The sequence below is a fragment of the Herpailurus yagouaroundi genome, unplaced genomic scaffold (assembly GCF_014898765.1).
Source record: "Herpailurus yagouaroundi ecotype Mexico unplaced genomic scaffold, PumYag 29, whole genome shotgun sequence".
NCBI classification, from domain to species: domain Eukaryota; kingdom Metazoa; phylum Chordata; class Mammalia; order Carnivora; family Felidae; genus Herpailurus; species Herpailurus yagouaroundi.
Window position 1 is genome coordinate 88466938 of NW_024412377.1, and position 26641 is coordinate 88493578.

Sequence of the window (26641 nt, forward strand, 5' to 3'; positions counted from 1 at the left end):
CTGAGCTATTGTTGACCTTCCTAACTCTGAATTCTTACTGGCAGCCCTGAAACGTGGTGATCCATAATCAAATGTTCTAAGCCACATCTTGTGACATATTTTACTTCGTGAAAACGTCGCATCATCACTGCGTAGTAGTCTGCATGTGTACATAATAATATCAGTTTTCGTATTTTAAAAATGTTCAGCAGGCAAGACTTCAAGAAATACTCATTTTTATGGAAAGCAGGAAAATATCTTAATTTTTACTGAAATTTAAGCTTGTTTGTCTTTACCTTGCGTATTTCAAAACGGAAAACATATCCAGTGGTATTCTGACCATTTTATATACATGTTTGATATATGCATATAAATTTTCTCAGGCAAAATATTTCCCATCCTTTTTCACTAATTAAAATCCCTGCCCTGCTCTTTTTCAAAAGTGTCTCTCATTTCAAAGTTGTGAAATATGGGGTGGTGATATGTAGGAACTCTTCTAAGTTTGGCTCTGGAGGAGCGCTCCCTCTGCCTTTCTGAAGAGACTTTTCTCCTGGGATGTTTCTCTGCTTGTTTGGTTATTTGTATTTTGAAACCAGGATCTGTAGAAGTTCTCGTCTTCCCCGCCTTGTCACCACACTCTAATCTGTTCACCCTGACCTTCCACCTTAAAGTGAATAAGCGCTTAGGCAGGCATAGTCCTGTAAGCCGATAGTGCCACCGGCCTCAGCTAAACGAAAAGAAAGGAAATTGTCCCATATGCATTTGCTGTGGATTCATGGGTTGGCTTTTCTGTGATAGAGGAAGCCTGTTTGTCTCTTTGGGGTCTTGCACATGCAAGGGAAATATCAATCTAACGTGCCGCTGGCTTCTAAGGTAAGACTATGGGAAACACAGGAAAGTTGCCCAGTTGAGTGATATTTAAGACTGTTTCTAAAAATAGATAGATGGACAGTGTTTGGCAACAGCGAATATATAATGCAATTGTGCTTCATGAATGTTTTCTATTGTAATGTGATTTTAATGTGTTATTATAGCTAATTTTTTCATGGGTATTTGTCAAATGTGTGTTGTTTATATAACTCTTTAAAACTTTTGAACTACTTCCAACATTTAAAATTACCACTGGAGTTTTTGATGAGCACTGTGTGGTCATGATGTTACTCAACATATATAGTATTCTCAGAGGCACAACTGAGCCACAGTTTCGTAGAAAGGCATTGGGCAAAGGAGAATGGATGGTCTTAGTATTTAAGCAGCGCTTAATCCACCAGAACTAATTATATCATAATAGCTTCTGCAATTAGATAACCACAGAAAATTTTAATGTAAAGAAATTTACTCAAGGTGATAAAGAATTTAGAAATTAAATTAAAGAAATCAAAAGACAGCTGATGATCAGACCAAGTGTATAACAGCTTTCCTGTTCCGATAACTTTGAATTGGAGCCAAATAATCTATTAAATAGCCAGGACATTGGCTTAGCATTACATAATACATGTGGGAATTTTTCAGGTCCCTTGTCAGACACCAACTAAAACAGGGAAATTCTGAGCCATGTGTAAAGTAGCTGCATTCTCTGACATAAGACTGGATAGGATAATTGGAGCTGTTGCTTGCAAATGAAGAATCCATTGTGGAATGCTTTCTAGTTAACTTCCACATTTCACGGCAATTTATTTTCATTACTTTCAAATATTTTCAGATAGAATTTAAAACAAAGTAAAATACATACTTTTAATACTCGGGTTCTCTGGTTTATTTTATATTATGGATGACCCTTTCTTTAATTTTAATTCATGACCTAAAGATATCTAGTATATATAGAGTATCAGGCTTCTGTAATTTTGTATCTTACTCCCCAAAGACATATGATATGTCTTTTTAACATATTTAAATTTTGAGAACTGATGGCTAATTATAAAAAGTGTAGTTATAAAAAAAAAGTATCATTATAAATGGAGTAATACTCTAATTTTTTCCCACCATTTCTTTTCTGTGAATGATTATCTTTTTTGATTCTTGTGTTCAATATATAGCTTAAGGGCTTTCAAGAGGAAAAGGAGATCTCAGTGCTGATAGCTGCTTATTATGTAAGATTAAATATCCCATATTATTTTTACAGTGTTCTCATAGCAGTGACTTTTTAAAAATAAGATTAAAGGATTTAGATTTAAATTAGTTGACATTTACATATATCAAATAGCACTTTCATAATAGTCCATCCTATTTGCATAACGAGGGACGTTATCACCTCTGCTGTCAAAACACGAGATTGTTTTCCCTTCAGAAATGAATTAGCTGCCCTACTTAGCATACACAGGTACATAGAGGTTCATTAACTCTCTGATTCAGGTAATTTTTCATAATAGAAAGGTGAAAATAGTCACCTAATTTCATTAAAAAATATTAAGAAACTCGTTGCAAAAGATACATTTCAAGTGTTGGGCTTTAAAGTACAGTTTTTGTCATTTAAATGACTTGTTATATTACTTATGAGATTATTTTAACTGTGAAAACGCACTGTTCCTATTTGATATGCTCCTGCATGGGATATACCATGTGCTTTGAGTACATATTTTCATTCATTTGATTGGCTTACTTCCATATAGTTTTCTTTTTTAAAAAATTAGAATACGATAGTTCTTATGAAACTGGCTTTCAGTTAAAGTGGCATTTAATTTTTCTTTTTTGTCCAGCAGGAACGAATGCAGGAATTTGGGAACTGAGCAGTGCAAGTGCTGAAGAAGGAGATTTGTTTGGAGGAAACAGGAAAGAGAAAGAAAAGGAAGGAAAAAATACATAATTTCAGGGACGAGAGAGAGAAGAAAAACGGGGACTATGGGGAGAAAAAAGATTCAGATTACGAGGATTATGGATGAACGTAACAGACAGGTGAGTGGGTAGACTTTTTCTTGTATCATTATTTACATGGACTATTTATTACATTTCCCCCAGGTATATTAAAGGTACCCTGAAAACATTCCAAACTTGTGAGCATACATTAAGAGAAGTCTTAGTGAATTAAATGTGGCCAGTTTAAATGCTAATATTCTATCATATGTCAAGGGGGAAGAATCACCTTATCTGTTAGACAAATAGCTTACATGTTCATGATTATTCACTTTTTATTTCACAATAAATTTTGAACGGGAGCTATCCCTGTATAACATGAATAGCTTAATAATTAAGAGTTAATAAGCATAACATTGCTGCACTGCACGCATCATCAAACAAAGATATTCCTATATTCATGGGAACGAGGACTTTTGTGGTCATGCACTTAAAGTTTTAGGATATAGGCTTATAAAAAATGGCTTTATTTGTATTCACACTAAAAGAGACTTGGAAATGTCTCCAAAATATTTAGCATTGTGCTGACAACAACCATAAACACCCTCACGAAATATTAGTAACTTAAAACATGTAGGCAAAAACTACTCATTAATTCATACCATTTTCTTTAAACCACGAATTGTATAAACAAAGAGGCAGATGATGTTACCATTTTTTTCTGCAAGTCCAATGATAATACTGTATGATACCATCAATTTGTTCTAAAGATTTTATATCTCTAAATGTTCTATTCGACAAAGACTTGTATATCATGAATATTTGTGATTTGACTATTTTCCTTCACACTTGGGGAGAATGCATTTGGTTAGGTGATACAAGGATAGTTGGGTGGTTTGTATGCATTCTAATGTTAACTAACAAATTGTAGTACTGCCAGATCCCAACCATTACAAATGGATAATGGAACTTGCAAAACTGGCATTCATTCCTTGACCATGGGAGAGAGGAATGTTTTGCCTGTTGCTCATTTATTCTGGGGAAAGTTAAGAGGATAGCCTTTGGAGATGCCCTTACCAGACTAATTTCCTCCAAATAAAGACACTCTGGTCTGTCTCCCCTTCTGTCTTCTTGGAACTGCAAGTGAGACTAGAACTGATTTCTGGTTTAAGTTTTTTTCTGTTTTTTTTTCCAGTTTTATTGAGACATAATTGACATACATCACTCTATAATTTTAATGCGTCCAGTGTGTTGGTTTGATTTACATGTATTGTGAAATGATTACCACAATCAGTTCAGCTAACATCCATCATCTCGTATAGATATAATAAAAGGAAAAAAATAAGGAAACAAAGGACTTACTCTTAGCAACCTTTCTGTGTATCACACAGCAGTGGTAGCTGTAGTCATCGTGTTGTACGTTACAACCCTAGTACTTATTTATCTTGTAACTGGAAGTTTGTACCTTTTGACCACCTTCCTCCATTTCTTCTTCCCCCAACCCTCCACCTCTGGTAATCACAAGTCTGATCTCTTTGGGTGAGTTTGTTTGTTTTTTAGATTCTACATATAAATGAGATCACACAGTCTTTGTCTTTCTCTTTCTGACTTATTTCACTTAGCATAATGCCCTCAAGATCCCTCCATGGTGTTGCAAATAGTAGGATTTCCTCTTTTTTATGGCTGAATAACGTTCCATTGTGTGTATATGTGTGTGTAACAACTTATTTATTCATTCATCCATTGATGGACACTTAAGTTGTTATATGTGTAAATGATAATGAATACAAGTTGTTATTTATGCCATCAAAGCCAGTACGTCATTAAGAGATAAAGAAATTTTAGATTTCCAAGTTTATACTCCCTTAAATTATTATATTTAAGGTACATACACATGACTTGAACTATTTTTGGCTGAAAGTTGAGTTAAAGGATAAGTAAAGGGGAGCCTGGGTGGCGCAGTCGGTTGAGCGTCTGACTTCAGCCAGGTCACCATCTCGCGGTCCGTGAGTTCGAGCCCCGCGTCGGGCTCTGGGCTGATGGCTCAGAGCCTGGAGCCTGTTTCCGATTCTGTGTCTCCCTCTCTCTCTGCTCCTCCCCCGTTCATGCTCTGTCTCTCTCTGTCCCAAAAATAAATAAAAACGTAGAAAAAAAATTAAAAAAAAAAAAGGATAAGTAAAGATTTTTGATGGATTTCTTCATTGTTTTCCTACACATTGTTTATTGCTATCGGTCAAGCCAAAAAGTAATAATTCTGTCAATATAAACCACAGTATTTTTTTGTTGGCTTACAGCTTGAAATTGAAATTAAGACTGAAATATTGAACACCATGTACCATTGACTGTTTAGATCCAGTTATTTGTACTAGAATCTATTTTGAGTGCTGTCAAAAATTATAGGAATTAGCACCTAATTTCATTGATAATACCAGGTAATTTTTAGGTTCATGAAATTCATAGTATCTTCCTTTTGCCTACAAAGAAAGGAGAAAATTTCTGCAGGTTGAATTCATGAGCTTTCATTATGCTTTATAAAGGAACATAAAACTCACACAGGATGGAAGAATTTTAACACATACTTTTGAGCTAATAATCGAACATCTTATCTTAATTTATATATGCTGCGTCTATAGTTACTGTTACTCTCATCCATGTTAGAAGTCATGATAATTGTAGGAGAAGAAAAATTGTTTAAATTCACTTCAATTTAGATGACTTTTTTAATCCTGAAGATGAATTCCTTGGTTTTATTCTACAGAATTTCAGATCTGTGTAGTCTTCTCCAACCTTTAGGTATAGCAGGTCCTTCACTCATACTCTTGAATTGGTAGAAGTGAAAACTGCCATGTTTTAATGTATATTTCAGTGATTATTTTAGTGGCTATTGACAGTCTCAGACATCCATCTTATTTATAAATGTTTGTTATGTGCACCACTCACCTACTACGAGAGTGGACATGAAAGCTTACAAGATGTAGGTCACTTCTAATAATCACCACCACTAGCAAATCTGCAGGAGCCAATCATCCCAAGTGCGGAGGCTCCCCCAGCCTGGGCTTCCTTTAAACTTTGTGTTCACATGTGGAAAAGAAAAATGTTAACTGCTTTGCCCTTTTTGAAGCTTACCCCACTGCAGACTCCATAATAGAACCTCACACAATGGCTCACTGTCATCTTTTCTTAAAAGTAGTAAAAGCCCACTCTGCCATTGCAGGTGTTTATTTGGCTATACAGAGAACAGGGTGTGTTTTTACAGAATAAGAAGTAGAGACTTAAAAGTGTGAAATGAAATATTACAAAGCTGATGTCTAAGTTGAATATCATTAAGAACTAACACTGCTGTAAAACAGCAGCTAACTGTTTAAATTTAATTTTGCCCTTACTCTACCTTTCATGAGGTAGGAGTAAGGAGGACTGCTCAAGTAAGGAGAACTGCTAACACTCAGAAACTCCAGTTGTATACATAAAATAGTTTAGAGGAGGAAAAAAATGAACAGCTCATTTTATTTTTAAAAATTTGTCCAGCGTTTCTGAGTTTATGAAAACTACTTATTTCTCAATTTCTTACTTAAACTACATACATTACTTAAGCGAGTATGTAAAAATAAATAAAATCATGAATTGTTAATTTGTCTTATAGAAATTTCCAGATAACTTAATAAAAGTAGCAACATGTAGCAAGAATTACGTATGTGTTATTTCATTTAATTCTTATTAACCCCACTTACAGGGGAATAATTCACTTATTTACTAAATCAACAAATATTATTAGATTGCAATATGCTTAACATTAAGAATTCAGTGGTAAACCAGACGAATCTCATGCAGCTTATCATCTGCCACAGAGGTCAGCAAAGTTTTTCTGTAAAGGGCCAGATAGCAAATATTTTTGGCCTTGTGAGCCATACAGTCTTCATCTCAACTACTCAGCTCTGCCCTAGTTGTGAAAGCAACCTTGGACAAATGTGTAAATGAATGAATGTGTCTATGAATAAAACTTTACTGACAAAAATGAGATGGGCTGTATATGGCCTGTGGGCCAGAGTTTGTGGATCCCTGGCTTAGTAGGATGAAGCAGACATGAGATTTGCAAATATATAATAAAAATGTTATAAATATGTGGTGTGAATGAAATTATCAAAGCGCTATCAAAGTATAACAAGAGGTGCTTTATTTAGATTGGGGATTGGATGAAAGGCCTCTCTGAGGAAATGCTAAAAGATGAGAACTAAAACATGAGTCAGAGTTAGGCAGGTGACAACATTCCAGATGGAACAATATTTCCAAAGCTCCTTAAGAACGGAAAGAGCTTGCTAAGGAGCCAAGGGAAAGCTTGTGGAACTTGAGTCTGGTATGTATGACTTTGGAGAGATGAGAGAAAAGATTAGATGCTAGACAGGGCCCAGATCATGCAAAGCTTTCAAGTCAGAGAGTTAATACTAAGTGGTGGCCAAAATTTGGAGCCCACACCTTTCAGATTAAAAAAACAAAACAACGCATGCTTTTCTCAACCATGTCAGGCTACATCCTGTATAATATAATGGCTAAGAGCATGGTTTTATGTCTTTGCTTTTCCCAATTACATCATACTGCATCCAGTGTAACATAATGGTGAAAAGCATGGGTTTTAGACACACGAACCTAGCTGTGATCCCAATTCTGCCACATACTAGCCCCTCTGAGCCTTATCAGTTTCCTCATCAATAGACTGAGGTTTAAAAAATAGTACCCACCTCAAGTCATTGAGATAATTAAATTAGGGCATAAATTTAAAGCATCTAACATGTAATAAGCGCCCAATGAATGTACGTATTAGCTGTTCCTATTAAGACTCATGCTTTTTAAACCATTAGCTTTTATAAGTTAATGTGACCTCCATTAAAACAACTCCTGAGCTGTGTAGAACACTAAAGAGTGGTACCTGAACCTCATTTCAAGAAGGTTCTACCTTTTAAAGGCTATAAGGGAGCTGGAAGAAAAGTGGAGTAGAGCAGAGCAGGAGCACAAAAGGAGCCTTTGGAATCTCACAAGGGGTGAGAGAATCCTTTCAGAGCAGGAGTGGCTGATAGCAGAGGATGGCTTGTGGGCTGGAAGGAAAATCACAGACATTTGCAGGGCAGGGCTTGTGACAAGGATGAGAAGGAGTAGTTTTCTAAGTTCTATGCTTGCAGCACTTATTTTCAAATATATGTTACTGACCAAGTTATTTTGAACTACTTGTCACCATTTTTATCACTTCCAGCATCCACTTTATTCTAACACTACAATTTCAGTGTCTCCTTCTGCATTTCTTATTTTTACCCCCTAAGTACCTTCAGTAATCAGGCAATAATCTTACCCTACTTCATATGGTACCAGTAAATATGCTCCTGAAAAAAAAAAAAACAGACTTTTAAAGTGAGTTTTACCCTTGTCTCACTCTTTTTACAAAAGCAGAATATACTTAGAAATCTGTTATATCTGTTGTATCAAGAAGAAAGATATACAAAAAATAAGCTTGTTTAACCTAAACCTGTTTATACTTGTATATTTGTATTTTAAATTTTCAGTTTCCCCACTTTGAAATGATAGGAGGGGTAAATCCAAATGTATTTGTGTGACTTGTTATAAAAAGACATTTAAATATTTGAATAACTGTAAGGGAAAAATATTTGCCAAATAACACAGTGAGGACCTAATATAGTACGCTAAGGGAAGAAGATTTTTAAAAGTCTTAAGTTCTCTTCCATCAGGTCTGGCACACTAATAGTTTTTGCCAGCAAACAAAATTTCATGTAATTATCAGTGCAATAACTGGAGCACAAATTAAAGACAATTAGCAACATTCTCCTCTTAATAGAACAAGAGAATCCCCTTATGACTAAAAGGAATTCAGAGATCATAGTTGTTAAATTTTCTAACTTTTTCTCTTTTCTTAGGTCCCTATGTCAGTTTCTTTTTTTTTTTATGTTTTTAATGTTTATTTGCCTATTTTGAGAGAGAGAGAAAGAGAGAGTGTGAGCAGGGGAGGGTCAGAGAGAGAGCTAGAGAATCCCAAGCAGGCGCCAGGCTGTCAGCACACAGCCGGACAAGGGTCTCTGTCCCACAAACTGTGAGATCATGAGCTGAGCTGAAATCAAGAGTCCGATGCTTAACCATCTGAGCCACCCAGTCAGTTTCTTTATATAACTTATAAATTATTTTAAATAGGCTCAGAAAAAAAGAACTCGGAGAAATATGTTTAGTGTAGATGCAATCTGTGAACAGTTTCTACATAAGGATGTTTTTAAACGAAATCTAATCTTTTTTAAAGTGAATAAAAGAGGGGCGCCTGGGTGGCTCAGTCGGTTGAGTGTCCGGCTTCGGCTCAGGTCATGATCTCACGGTTCATGAGTTCGAGCCCCACATTGGGCTCGGTGCTGACAGCTCAGAGCCTGGAGCCTGCTTCAGATTCTGCGTCTCCCTCTCTCTCTGCTCCTCCCCTGCTCACTCACTGTCTCTATCTCTCAAAAATAAATAAAGATTAAAAAAATTAAAAAAAATAATAAAGTGAATAAAAGAGATTTATTGATTTCATCAAATGACTCTCAAAAGAAACAAGCATTATTCCTTACGTTCTGCTACTTTCCACTATTTTAGGCTGTTCTTAGAATTTTAGCTAAAATTTCAGTGAAAATTGTACTGTAATGTTCCTTCAAGGTGATATCCAGAATGCCAGTAAATAAAAGGCTAATTACAGTTCTAAACCTGAGGGTAAAAACCTACTAACCTACTCTTTAAATGTGAGGAACTTGATAATTTAGAAAGACAAATAAATGGCTTCAGGAAGATAACTTTGTAATTAATTCTAAACCATGAGTTGAACAGATTATTCCAGTCATACTTTTTCTTTTGTCATCTGCATGAACAGAACTTACAGATTTGTCCATTGCCTGTATGCATACCAAGCAAATATATAGTATCTGAGAGGAAATTATACTTAAATTGCTATCGAAGAGTTATACATGTTAGTCCATGAATATCTGGAAGCTTGTTTTAAATCAAGTGAATCAAAAGTTTAAATAGGGATGCCTGGGTGGCTCAGTCAGTTGAGCATCTAACTTCGGTTCAGGTCATGATCTCCCAGTTGGTGAGTTCGAGCCCCACATGGGGCTTGCTGTTATCAGTGCAGAGCCTGCTTCAGATCATCTGTCCCCCTCTCTCTGCCGCTCCCCCGCCTTGCATGAGCACATGCACAGTCTCTCTCTCTCTCTCTCAAAAATAAATAAAAGCATTTTTTTTAAGTTTTAAAAAATCACAGAAATGTTGATTTAAATCTAAAATAAATTCACAGATAACTGATATTGGTGATTATTAAGCCTTTTTTACTCTCAGTATCATTTCTTAACAGCTAAACTGCCTCCCTAAACTTGGTATCAATAAATAATTAGAGTGTATCATAGTAATGAATTAAGGCATAAAACATTTCAGAATTGAATTATAGGTATATTGATGCATCCTGTGGGCTCCTACTTAAAGGTTCCCCAGCATTTAAGTTGCATCATTCTTTCATTAATCTTAAAATCACCAGGGGGAAGTTTTTGTTCAGAGAGCTGGAATTACTGGTGATTGAAGATACTGAAAAAGGAAACCAGAAGGAAAAAAAAATGTATTTTGTGAGTTTCCAAATCAAAGAGGTAGCTAGAGTGTTCCGATGTACATTGAGCAGCTATGACATCAGGCCACTCATTTCTGTTCTGTTCCTAGCAATTTAAAAACAGTTCACAAATGGTCTCCCCAGTATATGGGTGAAACAGAAATAGTGCGCCGCACATTTACTATACATCCCATACATGTGAGCTATTTTATATTTATATCCACTAACTCTATTCCTTGACTACCAGAGAAGTATTGTCTCAACTGCCATCAAATTCATTCATTAGGTTTCCTTTGATAGGGAATCCAAGAGGTGCCAAAATTTTCACAAGGAATACAGTAACAATCTGCACAAACTGGAGGGCTTCAAGACGTCTTGTTGTTTCAGTTCTAGTTTGTATATCTCATTCAATTTTCATTTAAAACTATAATTTAGAGAAATTCCCACGTTTGCGTTCGTTGTATCTTCATCAGTTTGTGTAGAGAGTTGGCATTGAATGGCACCTTCCACCTCTGTGAATGCATGCACACCCCATTCTGTTTGCAATAAGTCACCTTTTGTTTTGCAAATGCACAAACCAAAGTGTGTGACATTGTATTACTAAGAAACCAACCCTAAAAATATTAACATTATAAATAGACCACATAAACCCAGAGGTTTCTTCCAAACTGTAGATTAAAGAACGTGTTGCTAATTTTCTCAAAAGCTCTGTCCTTTGCAGTCTAGACTTCCTCTAACATTATAATTTATTCGTTTAAAATAAGCCCTTTCAAAAATTTGATGCAAGTATTTTTAAAGTTTACATCCCCCACATACTCTTATTGAAGACAATATGGCAACTCTCCCTCCCCACCCCCAGAATAATAACTTTGGTCTAAAAAGAAAAATAACGTAATTAACTTGAAGTAAATGAAATTGCATAATATGGAATATATATTTGCATTTCTTTTAAAATATGTTGAACCACTAATAGGAATAAGAGATCCACTCTAAATGTTTGGAAATTTGACTTTTAATTTTAACTTGGAACAGTTTAGCTTAAGAAATCACTAACATTTAAATAACATTTCAACAAACGCAACTGTTTGGAAACTACAACAGAGACAGCCTCCTGCCTTCTGTCTTGTGAGGATTGATTTGGAAGGCCCTGAGGGAGAAAATATTGGAGTTAGGAGGTAAAACTGAAGCCATCGTGGAAAGGAAGAAGTTACACTCTTCCTGTTATGACAGGAAACGTAGACAAATGTGCTTCCTGAGCATTTGCTCAGCAGGGAATGAAGTAGTCTTTGACCTTTACCTTAGGTACATTTTGGCTTTGTTAAACTGGTAAACATGTTTTTGCCCCCAAAATATTAATCTGGTTTATTTAATTTGTCTCATATTCAAATATTTTGTACGTATATGGGGTATAGAGAAATAGATAGAGGTATTTATTTTATGGCTGCATTTACAGATTGAATTTAGAACATAAATCAGCCTTTTAATGAACCAAGGAGACCTGAATAGCACATATAAAAAATTAAAAACATACTGTGTTATAGTCATCTCTTTAAAATCCAGAACATTTTTAGGCTTAAAAATGGACTACAACAAAATCTTTTAAATCCTGGTAATTTTAATAACTGTAGATCATCTTTCTTCCTTTTCCTCCTGGAGACAGATGTATCAGAAATTAGCTGTCACAAGTTTTAAAACCCAGACCCTGTGAGTCTGTGAATAAACATTCAAGTTTATTCATGTACATTCAACTATTTAACTGTGATCTAACCCATTGTTTATTATTTTTCCTCAAAACAGAGTGCAGTGCACAAAATTTTAAATTTTATTTTGGGGCTTGGGGGTTGGCTTAGGGTGAGGAGATGGTAGAGTTCTAAATTCCACACTCTCAAACCCCTGTTTTCATTCTTTTATTCTGTTCAGAATTTTAGGAACTACTCCTTGCAAACCCTTTGGAAATCCTGCTACACTGCAGTGAAACGCGGCTCAATGCGCTTGAGGCCAACGAGGACAATAGTCCTCTTTGCAGCAGAACACATTGCTGTCTCATCCTCGCAAGTTGTGCTGGAGGGTTACAAGCACATGGTAGCAGTCTGCTTAAAAGAGTCCCTCACTGCTCTTTAAAGAGCCTTTCATTTACGATGGCAGGCCCCGTCATTGTATAAAGGAGCGCTTGTCTAACACGAGTCTGCAGTGGCATTACTTCCTCCCACCGAGAGTAATCATCAAGCCTAAAGCTCGCAAGCCTTTCTAATGACAGACTGAATTAAACAAAATAAAATTGAAGAGGAATAGTGTAGAACAGTTGTACCATTACTTACTGTCAGAACAAGCCAGGGGAAGAAAAAGAGCATTTAAGAGGGCATTTCCCTTTTTTTCAATTAGAGATTGTCGTTGCAGACTCTTGACTCCATCCTTAACCCATTAAACACATAGGAAGACTTCGTGGCTCTGGATTAGAGAGCGCATTGTATCTATGAACTGTCCATCTTGTCCTTCATTAGTCGCTCCATTTCCTTAACCAGGAGGAAACTGAGAAACTATGTTGGGAGTAAGGCAGAATGGATCTAAATCTAAAATATTTTCATAGGATGCGGGTTATATTTCTCGTGACTCTTGTTGGACAACAACAACAACAAAAAGATAAAGCCTCAAAACTTTGAAAGTAGAATTAGTTGGGTATATTAGTCCCAAATACGTTGTAAAACAAAGAAACTAATGTCACTTTATGAATTAAAGAACTGAACAAAAAGTTTTCCACTCATTGAGCAGTTCAATTAAGATTCAGCTGACAGTGTTCTGGGTGGTGGAAAGAAGTATCAGGGACCCATAGATAAAGTTATTGTTGCTTTCCTTAGCACTGCATCGAAGGTTCTAGAGTTCAGGACTCAGTTATTCTCAGAGATGTGAATAGCTGCTGTTTCCAAAGGTCTTTTCTTTCAATTTTTCAGAACTCCTGTAAGATACGAGGACTCTCACAGTTTATATGGTAGGAAAGTTCTCCTGAGGTAACTTTACGTGAACAGAGCCCAGATTGGGAGGGTGAACGGAGCAGGCACACATGTGGCCGGGAGACTCATTATTAAATGCTCCTTCCATTACACAGTAATCACACTAATATCCCTACCCTGTAGGAAATGATACAGGTCTTGTCCTCTGTTTTTAGAACTTGATATTTACATTGCCTGTGTGTAAATCAGAGTCCTACCTTTTTTATTCTGGCTGTAAACAGAGCTGTATTTGCTACCAACCAAAATATTTCTCATTTTGTGAAATTTAAATAAACATCCATAAATATAGAAGTAGTGTGTGCCCACTGGTGCATGCATGTGGTTCTCACTGGCTTTAGTGGGAATGGCTGGAAGTCCTGAGGGCAGAAGTGGCTGAAGCACCCACACAAAAGGAGCTTTGGTTTATTGTGAGAACATAGAAGCCAACTTCTTCTCAATTTCTGTATTATTATTTTTTTTTACTTTAACCTAGAAAGCTATCCTTACATGAATTAATAGTTCATGCACTATTCTGCTTGCACTCATCAGAATTGCTGACAATTCTTAATGTGCCTGTACACTGCTCAGTGAACAGTTGATGGGATTCATACTGTGCCGCCCGTCAGCCCCTGAAATGCATGGCCAGCTAGAAGAGGGAAAAACAACTAGAGGAAAGGAGGATGAATTTTGTGTGAAAAGGGTTGTATTTCTAGCTCATCCAAGGACTAGTTTTGTGACACTTTATGTCTTCATTTACAAAAGTATCATCTGAGAAATGGGGATGGTAAGCTGTGCCGTATGGTAACTTAAAAGAGATACCGTCAAATGTGGTGAGATAACTCATTATAAAGTCTTTAACTTCTTAGAAAAAAAGTCACCAAATGAAGTCAACACTTACCAAAAAAACAATCATAAGAAATATGATAATTTCACCAACAAACCCATACACAAAATTTGGCCCACTCCAATTTCTGTCCTGAATTTCAGTTTTACCAAAAGCGTATTTTCGCCATAAGTTAATATGGCAAAAAAGAAAAAGAACTATGTGAAATTTTCCTCTCGGTGGCAAATTTCCTATGTCCTATTAACATAGTTTGAGCATGCACTGAAATTCATTTTTAGCCATTCATTTTGGGTGGCAAAAAAGGTGTAATTGCTCCATGCATCTATCCTTTCATTCATTCAACAAATATTTAGCCAAGTTTTGTTCTGGGACTTCAGGACATAAGACTGGAAAAGAGAAGTTCTGAGCTTCCACGGAAAGTTCAAGGTCTAGTTGAGAGAGAAACTCTAGCCTAGACATAATAATGTTAACCCAAGTTGGCAGGTTCTAGGACAGCAGTCTTTTACCATATGTAACAAGAACTAACTGAGCCTGATGCATCAGAGAAAAAATACTACCTGCCTTGTAAAGTGTTTCACAGTCAACAAGTCACTTACACTTTTATTATGGCCCTCGATGAACTCTCATGACTCTGCAAGATGTCCATTATAACCTCCACTTTGTGGTTGAAGAAACCAGGACTCAGATAAGTTAAACAATTTACCCAAGAGCACACAGCTCATAAATGGCAGAGCTCCGACTTGATTTTCAATTCCTATATTTTTGCTTCTATACCACACTGCCCCAGTAATGATGCATATATACTACTTGTTTAAAAATATCTTAATAGTGTGAATTTTCTATTTTATCAATCTGGACAATTATTTTTCTGTGCATTTTCAGCACTGTCCATAATTTAATATTGTAACTCAAATTCTTTACAGTCTTTGTATCTCATCTAACTATAAAAAGAAAGTGACCCTGTTTTACTTCTTGGAATATGGAAATTAGAGGTGATTATGATAATATATTGATGAGATTGGGTAACCAAAACACAGGCATTTTATAGAATGAAATTACAGAAATAGATTCTTGTTTTCAACCATATTACCATTCAGTCACATTTTCCCCTTGACCTAGAAGCGTGTGCTATCTAGGCATAGAATCTGAACATCTAAAATCTGAAATAAATATTTTAAAGGTCTCTGGTCCAGCTTCTGCTTAATTCAGGAATACCTTCTGTACCTTCCTTGGTATGCAGCTCTACTTAAACATTCTCAGGAATGAACTGCTTCCTACTTTGTCAGACTAGATCCACTCTTTGATAGTTCTCCTCCCTAGATGTTCTATTTTGAGCCTCTTTAAAAGATTTTCAGCAATGCTTTCTAATATGTAGAGTAAAACAGAATAACTCATCTGCCTCTTTACATGGCCAGAAATCTTCAGATCTTGGAAAGTGTTTAGCAAATCACTTTTAACTCTATTTCTCTGGATTGAACATTCCAGATTCCCTTAATGATTTCTAAGCAAAATTATTCTTACATCCTACATCAACCTATTTGCCATCCTATAGACACTGATTTTGTCAGTGTCATGGTAAAATGTAATTCTCAGAACTGCATACAGTGCCAAAGATTAATTAGTACTAACAAAAAGATCATTAGAATAATTAATTCCCACTCTGGAACACTACAACTTTAGATCCTTTCCCCCATATCAGCCACCACATTAATTTTCCTCCAACCTGAGCTTCCAGAATTGTTTTTTTAAAAAATATGAACAAAGACTTTAAAATTAACTTTTTCATCATATTGTTTGTGACCAGCTTTCTAGTCTGTAGAGGCGGCTATGGATAGACACTCTACCAGATTTATTTTTATATGCAGATCTTATAAGCATACCTTCTACATCTTCATCTAATCCAATGATAAAAATTACTACCAGCTAGTATCAATTCTATAATACCGTGATGAGGACTTCGTTGAATACTTTCTTTGCCAAATACATGTTTTTTGAAAATCTTAGCTCATTGGAAAGTTCAGTGAATTTTTGCTCAAAGAATGCATTTTGCAGATCCTCTCCCTTTATCTCTGTATCTTGTGACTATAAAATTAAATTTTTATCTTCACACTTTTCCATCCTTCATGATGAATCATCTAGGAAAGGAATAAAGACCATTTTTCTCTGAACTTTTTGATATATATTTTTTCTTGAAATCTAGAGCATATGTACACGTGTATTTCTCTCTAGACACTCTCTAGCTTCTCTAAGATTCCAAAGTGGTGTAAGTCTTTGTCTCAAGATTCCTGTCACTAACAGGTGAACTTTTTAGTAAAACAAATACATATATCCAAAATCTATTATTTTTGAGAGATTAAATTGTCAAAAAGTCAAGTAAAAAAGGTATCTGCTTTTAGCAGAAAATTATATTGACACGTTTAGACTTTATTATTTTTCTCTCGGGAGCAAATTTTTATTGAAATCTTATAAAAACAAGCTTTATAAGAAACCAACATAATTGAAAGTTGGTTTCTTCCTCTAAAACCTTAAGTGTTCAAACCTTCAAGTGGTTAATTTGAAAGGTAGCAAACAAAACAATAAAACCCCTGTAGCAGATCCTGTTGAAATACTTTTTTAAAAATCTAAATGAGCTTAATCTTTGCAAAAGCTATTTTAGCTCAAAAGCTATAAAACAAAATTATCTTATTTCTACAAAAAAGGGAGAGGGTCTTTGACTTCATGCCACAATTTCTTTAGAACCTCATCTTTTTCATCAAATTTGGCCACACACCAAACATTCAGACTTTAAAATAGACTATTTCCATTCCATAATCCACCAGCTCAGCAAATGTTCTTTGAGTGTCCACTGCCTAGTTTGTATGAAGCCCAAGACAGGATCTTTGGAGAACTCAAGGCCAATAGGAGAGGCAGACTCCTAAACAACGAACTCTATAATATTAGAATAAGTCTCATGGTGAAGGTTTGTAAAAAGTTCTAGAGGATCACCATGAGGGAAAAATGAGTTCTATCTGAATGTAACAATGAAAGCTTCGTAGAAGAAATTGGCATTTATACTAATTGAAACCTTGCAGCTTGATGGGAGCCTGCCAGCAACCAGATGGAAATGGGGAGGGGCATAATGCCACAATCATCTTTCACTAAGAACAAGATAAGAAATAACCAATATGGTAGGCTTCATTTCATATTCACCTGATTGGGTTAACATCTACTGTTATTTTTCTTGTTCGGTCTAGAGAAAAGGTTGGTCAGAAAACACAAACTGAATTCACCCAACTCTAGATAAAAATGTGAAATCATTACACATGACTGAAAAGATAATGCTATTAACTAAGTAGTGCATTTTTTTTTTCAAATAAAGAAAATCGCTTTTAAGCATCAATGAAGTAAATGACTATTTTTCTCCAGCCGGGAGGAAGAGACGTGAACTCTTCAGGAAGATATATATGTAATAGAAGCCCCAGCATCTAGCACAAATGTCTGACATGGAGAATAGTCAATAAATATTACTTCACATCTGGCATATAGAAAATGTTCATTCAAAATTGCTTGAATTATTTTTGTTTCTGTGAATAGATTTACCAAATTTCTTTATAACTGAGTTGTATGGATCTGTATGTTTAATGAATGTGACTTTTCTCAATTTCCAATTCTAATTTGAATTCCTGATTCATACCTAGTAAGTTCTAAAGTAATTGTAAATGTAAGATGTGTGATGCTTGCCCATATGCTAGGATTTAAAACTCGAGGTTACTGAAACCTCTTACTACAACATCATCATTATATTTGGGGCTGTTTGCAGAAGTAAAGAAAAAAACATAAAATGGTCATTGCTTACAGACTAATTTTGTTTTCCATGCATATATTACATATTAAATCTCTTTAATTCTGAAAACTAAATGCCGAGTTACAATGTCCACTAAACACTACTGGCTTTATTCTCTTGTCAGTGCACCTTGATTGATGTAGAACACTGGAAAAGAGCATCTCTTTGCCTAACCACTTATAAAAACAGTTTTCCATCTCACCTAAGGTTACAAATATGTTATTTAAATAGAAATGGACTTGTCCCCATCACAAATTATTGTCAAGTTATGAAAATGTAATCATTACAATACATTATTATATTTAAGTATAAAAGCTCTGAATTGCAATCTTTGTCATTGAGTGACATATTTTAAACGAAGAGTAATATCCCAGGTCTCTTTAGAAAGCTTAATGCTTAAAAAACAGTTTTATCTAACTATGCACAATGAGAAAAAGCATTATAAAATACATTTTGAGTATGCTATGAAGAGCATGAACATAATACAGAATTAAATTTAGAGCAATTAAGAGTAGATTTTGAAGATATTTTCTTAAATGCTTTAATACAGTCAGCACCATTTCAGTTTGCAGTTTTAATGAAAAGAAGCTATATGCGCTGACTTTTTTGACAGGTATTATTAAATAAGTATGCATTATCCACTAGCCTACTTGCTTACACAAAAGTTGAGGAGTAACTCAAAGTAAACACAAATAGTAGCTTTAGTGATATTTCTGTGCTGAAACGTGCTTTGATGGCGAGTGTTGTAACGTGCTAAATTCTGAGGTTTGAGTACAACAGAAACCATACTGTATTGAGACATTCCACCTACAGTTTGTGGTTATGAAAGTCTGATTAAAAGTGGTTTTAGATATATGAAAGTATTTTGGGCCAGTGCCGTCTGCATTGAACCTACTCTGTACACTGTTTCACTAAATAAAATACCCATGTGCAAGTACATTTGCACAACCGAATTTCATCTAAAATAAATGTTAAAAGACATTTTGTATGTTTAGGTAATTAATTACTATGATTCTTTATCCATTCCAAAAAGATAGCCTTTTTTTTTTTTGAGAGAGAGAGAGAGCGACAGAGAGCAAGGGAGGGGCAGAGACAGAGGGAGAGAAAGAATTCCAAGCAGACTCCACACTGTCAGTGCAGAGCCCAACGCAGGGCTCGAACTCACAAACTGTGAGATCATGACCTGAGCCAAAACCAAAAGTCCAACACTTAATGAACTGAGCTACCCAGGTGCCCCTCAAAGAAATAGTCTTTATTTACCTCATTGTTAATATGAATCATGACTCATCTGAATGTACTAGAATAAAAGTATCTAAAGTAGTATAACTAGATATGAAATAAAACACTAGCTACATTTTATTAGAAGCGCTTTAGAAAGACAGTCAATAAACATAAAACAAAAGGTGAGACATTGGCAATTTTTACAAAGAAAAATTGTCCCAAGTTGAAATGTAAATAACATACCTGAGTAGATAATTGACTAGCTGATGTGGGCTGATAAATACCATATTTTCCAAAGAAAGATCAGTACGGATTCCATAGTTCAGCTTTATCTTTGTATTAGGCATAATAAGATCTTCAAATAGCCTTAATCAGTAGACTCTTCTAGTCACCAACATAGACATACTTCGTAAGCTCTTCTTCTTCTTGTGTAAATCAACCAAGTGAGGAATGAGAAGTAGTTTTTTTGAGCTTCAGTGTTAAGTACCATGCTTAATACTGTACATGTGTTTATTTTATACAGTCCTCACAGCAACTCTTAAGAGTAGGCATTCTCTCCGTTTTGCAGATGAAAAATCAAACTCAGAGAAAAATTCAACTGAAAGAAATTAAGAGAATTTCTCATGACTAGTAAATAGCAAGTTCCACATTCAAATCCGGGTCCTCTGAATCCAAGCCCCATGTTCTTCGCTTTCTACCATGCTGCCTTTAATGCAAATGTGATAAAAACAATATAATCATTAAGTATAGATTTTTTTTAATTCTGCTTATGAGTTGCCAAAAATATTTCATGGGAAAAGCTATCACATAATTTTAGATAGCGTCCATCAATTTGATATTTCTAAAAACTTCACATAAAGTTTTCCTTGTTTGAGTTTTATACTGTAGATTTTTACCATGAGCCCATATGTGTCTGCTGTTCCAAGCACTGGGCATTCAACAGTGAACAAATACAAATGGCATATGGCCTTGTGGAACATGCACTGTAGAGAAGGAGACAGACATTAAATAAATGATCACACACAAAAATAAACAAATTATAAAATGTGATAAATGCTATTAAGGAAAATATAAAGGGTAATAGGTAAAACAGTTAGTATTAACAAAGTGTGGAGGACTGAGGGGACCAGGAGGTCAGGTTTTCTGTCTGCTCACCCACAGTTCCTGTCAACACATTTATTTAGGTGTGTGGGATGGAGCAGGATTCAAAGTTCACTCTGAGGTCTCTAGTTTGGGTGATTGAGTTTATTGTGAGATGGCCAGTCCAAAATGGGGAGCAGATTCGAGGATGAAGATAATGGGCTTAAGCTTTGGAGGTTTGAGAGATTACTATGACGTTCAGATAGACGTAGGACTGGAGGAGATCCACTGGGTGTCTGCAGATGGAAAAAAAAAAAGCAAGGGTTGGGAATCTAAATCTGGGAATTACGCACAAATAGGTATTAGATAGAACTGAGCTGGCCTCTGCAAGATGGGTTGGATTAGAAAGCAAGAAAAAAATAGTCCCTTTAAAAATCAGCTGAATTAGGTACACCTGGGTGAGTCAATTCAGTGTTTGAATCTCCATCTTAGCTCAGGCCTTGATCTCAGGGCCATGAGTTCAAGCACTATGTTGGGCTCCACACTAAGCATGGAGCATACATAAATGCATACATACATCAGTGCATACAAGAAAAATAAATAAAAATAAGCTAAGTTGATTTAGTCAGCATTTCCTGGAGCATATGCCTCAAAAACCTAGCCTTAAAAAATGATAATAAGTGCCCCTGTAAATAAATAAATAAATAAATAAATAAATAAATAAATAAATAAGCAGAGAAACAAACATTCTGTCAGCAATAGGTTTGGGCAGCAGATTAAATAGTTTAAAAGACATTTTCAGCCTTTAATCTTTCAGTGTGCTTCATTTCCCAAATGCATTGGGCCGCTAAACGTTTTGTCTTATGGGCTATCTTATGGGGTATTTTGTAGAAATGATATTCCACAGAAGACTTGGTGGGAAATGCTGGGCCATATAAAGTCTTACAGTGAAGAATGTCCATGGTTTTTGGTGGGCAGACTGGAGTGTAATCAAGAGAGGAATGAAATTGGGAATACTGAAATTTTTATTTACGTTTGGTAGCCCTGCCAGGTAGGAAACAATTCGAAGTCAGAGAAAGGGAGCTGTTGCAGAGGGCACATCAGGAGAGAAAGGCAGTGTAAAGAGTGGGGTTTTGAAGACTGGAGATGAACTGAGGAGGGAATGATTTCAGACAGGGAGATCATCTAGGACAGGAAACCGATAAGGACAGGAATGATAGAGCCGCCTGGGAAATAGACAAGAAAGTGTGAACCTGAGAAACATTTCAAGGGAAGGAATTGTGGGACTTGGTAATAGATTAGATTAAAAGAAGAAAAAGGCAAAGATAACAATACAGTTTCTGGCCTGAGAGAGGAAGAAAGATACACAAAAGATTGAAAACAGACCCCTAACAGTATTATGGCTAACATACTTCCCAACTTTCTGCTGTAGTTCTAGAAAACAGAATACAATACTGTCTGAAAGCATAGTCCTATGCCTTCGAATGTTTTCAATTAAATGGCAAGAAACTAAACAATTTTAAGAATTTTTGAACACACACACACAAAGACTTTCTCAACACACATCTAAAATGCTATGTTCAGTCTTTAAGTGGTCAAAAATAAGCTCCAGACTTATAGTTGGGAATGATGTTAACCATGCTGAAATTAATTTTCTTAAATCTTAAATTGCTCCAAAAAACATGAATAGTTCTCTGGTCACTTTCATTAAAATCCCCTACATTAAATCTGGCATTTACAGTTTCACATTCAGCAACAAGCTAGAAATCACACTTTTCAAATTCTAAGCAGAAATTAGTTTTAGATTTATTTGCTTTCTTTCCAAATGTGTTAGTGCCCAAGGGCTCTGACAATGACACACTTTGTTTCACAAAGGAAAAGAAGACTGTTAAAAAAAAAAAAAGAAACAACAAAAAAAAAAAACCTATGTGTTTTCTTTTCCCCCAAAAAAAAAAAAAAAATCCCTGCCTGCTTTCTATTTTCCAGGTGACATTTACAAAGAGGAAATTTGGGTTGATGAAGAAGGCGTACGAGCTGAGCGTGCTCTGTGACTGTGAGATCGCACTGATCATCTTCAACAGCACCAACAAGCTGTTCCAGTATGCCAGCACCGACATGGACAAGGTGCTGCTCAAGTACACGGAGTACAACGAGCCGCACGAGAGCCGGACAAACTCCGACATCGTGGAGGTGAGAGTGCATGCGTGGTTGACGAACCAATAATAATGGCGGAGCCGCGTGGTCCTTGAACCTCTTGCGCACACCCCTTCCTTTTCCTAAGTTGTTTGTATCTCCACAGATGTCCCCGTGGTTATCATCCCAACATTACCCCACCCTTTCTATCCCCACAAAACGGAAGTTAGAATGATAGGTGATAGGGACAATGTAAATCTGGTCCCTTCTAGAAATCAGGCACCAGTGTCAGTGTATTGACCTCATCCTCCATAAGTCATCATTGCCCACGGCCGTGTGGGGACAAGAAATTGTCCTGTCCCAGACTTGGGAACTGTGGCCAACAGAGGGCTTTAGAATACTTTTGATCATTTCTTTCAGATATAGACTAGTTTTACAACACAGTCAAAAGAAAAAAGTGATCTCACCCCAGCCTTACACTTCAATTTTTAACTTTGTCTCTTCTTTCTAATTCATTCTTCCTAATGCATTCTTACTGCAAAAGTAAAGACAGTTATTATGCTAGAAATGTTTTCCCCCAATTATATGATTTAGTGTAGCATTGTTCATGTACAGGGAATCAGAAATTTGATGAAATGAATTTCTAAATGTTAGCATGGTGTTTTATCAAAGTCAGATTTAAAACGTTTTATTGTGCCAAAAGTAAATAAGCATCACATTAAAACCCAAAAATGTTGTTTATGTTTTTTATTCATTAGCATAAGTAGCATTGCCATACAGTTTTAAACACTTCTTGCTTTAAACACAGTGTTTAAATCACCTTAGAGTACCCTTCATAAGCACTGAATACTAAACCAAAAAGGACGTATAATGAAGACTGTCCCCATCTGTCTGTTTTCCTCCCCTGTCTCCCCATGGTTTCTTAGACTGTGATTGCTTTTCCAGAATTAAGAGAAAATTAATAAGTGTTACAAAAGTATGTATTCAGAGTCAGTTTGCCAGAGGACAAGTTATTCTTGCCATTACTTGGACCGTTCTATATTATGAAAAAATCTAGCACTAATCTTGACCAAATTAATCAACCTATCACTTCCATCTTCTCTTTACCTGTTGTAATTCCTGAAACTGATTCTGGTTTCTTTGCCTTTATTGGGAGTTTTTTAAAAGTGTTGAGCTCATCAATTTTTTTAGTGTTTTGCCTAATAGGTTAAGCAAATAATTTCAGAGAAGCAAAAGTGAATAAGTAGACTTCATGTGGTATATGTTTAAAATACTTGCACATTTGCTTTACTGAACGTCACTTTGGTTTCTCATTGACATGATTTTAATTGTGTGCTTGCCTTGATTCTGAAATTTAAGGTTATTTATAAAACTTACCTACTGTTATTTCAGATAGTATTTTATCCATGTGTACATGTAACTGTGAAAATACATAAACATTAATATGAACAGAACTAGTTGACTGTCAAATCTCATAGGTGCTTTTGTGTGTGTGTGTGCGTACATGTGTGTTCACACACACTTAACATAAGTCCCAAACACAAAACAACTCCATACTCAAGACTCATCTCATTACCAAAACCATCACAACAGACATTTCAGGGTAACACAGAGTTGAGTTGGAATTTGTCATTAGATCTAAACTGCTCCAGTCCTTAACATGCTGTGAAATGCAGTAGAAATATAGTAAAGTGGTTGAAAATTTTGTTGACTTTTAAAATTTGCTTTCTTAAAGGAGTTTAAAAATCTAGAAAATTCATCTTCTGAGAGCATTAGTCAGGATGATTTGATGGTGACTGAGAACTTCACATTCTCGAGACTTTCATATTCTTGGACAGATGGGTATCTGAGCCAGACTTTTTTTTTAATGTTTATTTATTTTTGAGAAAGATAGACACAGCACGAAAAGGGGAGAGAGTCTAGGACAATAGAGAGAGGGAGACACGGACTCTGAAGCAGGCTCCAGGCTGAGCTATCAGCACAGAACCTATCACGGAACTTGAACTCGTGAACTGCAAAATCATGATCTGAGCAGAAGTCAGATGCCTAACTGACTGAGCCACCCAGGCGCCCCATGAGCCAGAGATCGTTAAAGGCCATGAGAAGTGCACTGGGTTGGAAGTCAGAGGGCTTGCATTTGAATGCTTGTCATGCACAATCTTGCTATGTGACAAGTTAGCTATTTCTCTAAAGTTTTCTCATCTTAAAAATGAAGGCACTGAATTTCAAAGTCCTTTGTAGCACAATTCTTTTAAAAGCAATACTTTTAGGGGCACATGGGTGGCTCAGTCCATTAAGCGTTTGACTCTTGATTTTGGCTCAGGTCATGATCTCACAGTTCAGGAGCTCTAGCCCCATATTGGCCTCCATGCTGACGGCACAGAGCCTGCTTGGGATTCTCACTCTCCCTCCCCCTCTACTCCTCCCCCCCACCTCAAAAATAAATAAACTTAAAAAAGAAAGCAATACTTTTAAAAGAGAGTGAAGCAGCAGCTCCATTATCTTGCATTTAATATCAGTAAATTAAAGCTCTGAATCTCTTGAAAAGGCATTCTGGGGCTCCTAGACCAAAACTAGGGAAGGCTTGATTCTTTGAATGAAGAGAATATAAGTCAGTCCTGCTCAACTACCTGAATCACACATTCTTCACCTGTTTGGCTTTTCCAGTTTAGTAATAACAGATAATGGAAGAAGAATTAAAGTGGGATCCCTAAGCTTGATAAAATTTACATTACCCCCAGATGGAATATTTTTGAAAGTGCAGCTTATTGAAATCACTATGCTTGAAATACTTGGTGGAGAAGAAGGAATCTGGATGGAGAGCTGCATTTATAACTGGTTTCACAAGTAATTCTTATACACACTAAGTCTGAAAACCTCTGCAGCACTAAGACATAAATTGTGTTGGAAGTTAAGAACCTGGGATACATCAGGGACTTGAGGAATCCATTCTAAGAATGAATCTAACACAAAGTTGGGAGTTAAGGTAGTTTACTACTTCTGGGTAAAATTTTAAATCCTATTTATTTTAATTTAATGGAATACATTTAACTGAGTAAGTTTAATGAGGAGCATAATATGTTTCATGAAGGGTCATTAGTTTTATATTTCCCATTTGGACTATTACCTCTCTCCCTTAACCCTCCAAAAACAGTTTACTCACAAGAAAAAAAGATTGGCACTGAGAGAGAAATAATATGATTCCCAGCATTTAGACCAAAATATAAATTTGAGGCCATACCAGAGTAGTGTTACAGGGTCATAGGAAATTGTGCAGTGCGTGGGTGCTGTAAAAGATTCCTTCTTTTAGCAAAAAAGCTCTGTGTAATTATCATGTCTTTGCTTGATAATTAGCCCTACAGTTACAATGGCACAAAGACTTACAAAGACTTAATAGACAGACTGAGATAGGTTTTTTTTAATTGTTATATTATAATGCAGCTTGAATATCTGTTTAGATACAATATATAAATATGCCAGATTTAGTAAATGTGTTAAATTTTTAATCCATTGGTTTAAAACAACAAAACCAGTTACTGTATTAAAAATGCTTCCTTTGAAGAAAGTGCGTTTTATTTAACTATGTGACAAGTATACTGGACATTTACTCAAAAGAGTAGCTTATGAGGTCATTGAAATTCAGCAGGGATTCTGATGATATTAAAGAACTGTCCGTTTCATCTCTTCCAACTGTCTTGGCTCCTCCACTTCTGGTTCTCTTAGCTGCTTTCCTCCCCTCCCAGTTGATGTTGGGCTCTATTCCTGGAAGAAGATGTGGTGTTGAGCACTTCAAGATGACCTGAAGAATTCAAGTCCCACAGGACATGCTTACAGGCTGTCTTTCTGTTAGCAATAATTTAGCACTTGTCAGCTTACAGTCAGCACTGTACAAGGGATTCTGAAACAGCAGAAGACAGGCATTCTTGTTAAGGATGTAGAACATATAGAAAAATCAGTGTGGGAACAGTTGGAGGGCAGGGGAATAATAACCTCATTAACGTAATACAAGCTACTGAAAGGAAAACATAAGCTAAACAGTTTAACAAAACTCATTCAAACAGGTCAGTGATCACCAGACCATTTCAGGTGGCCTTTGGAGTGACAGAAGTCCCAGACAGGTTACCTCCGTATCCAACACATGTTTTCTAACCACAAAACCCATATGAGAG

The 26641-nt window shown here is 35.9% G+C and overlaps 1 protein-coding gene across 23 annotated transcripts in view; it reads left to right on the plus strand.

Moving 5' to 3' along the window:
- Positions 1–26641, plus strand: part of MEF2C (myocyte enhancer factor 2C) — a 171686-nt gene that overhangs the window by 72925 nt on the left and 72120 nt on the right. For 16 of the 23 annotated variants that reach the window (XM_040448925.1, XM_040448928.1, XM_040449024.1 and 13 more), the window contains 2 exons: positions 2676–2871; positions 22326–22529. In XM_040448925.1, the coding sequence (XP_040304859.1) occupies positions 2818–2871; positions 22326–22529 (258 nt within the window). In that variant the 5' untranslated portion in view covers positions 2676–2817. Of the gene's footprint in view, positions 1–706; positions 853–2675; positions 2872–22325; positions 22530–26641 lie in introns of those variants that run through there. The other 7 variants (XM_040448937.1, XM_040448919.1, XM_040449008.1 and 4 more) reach the window with 3 other exon arrangements.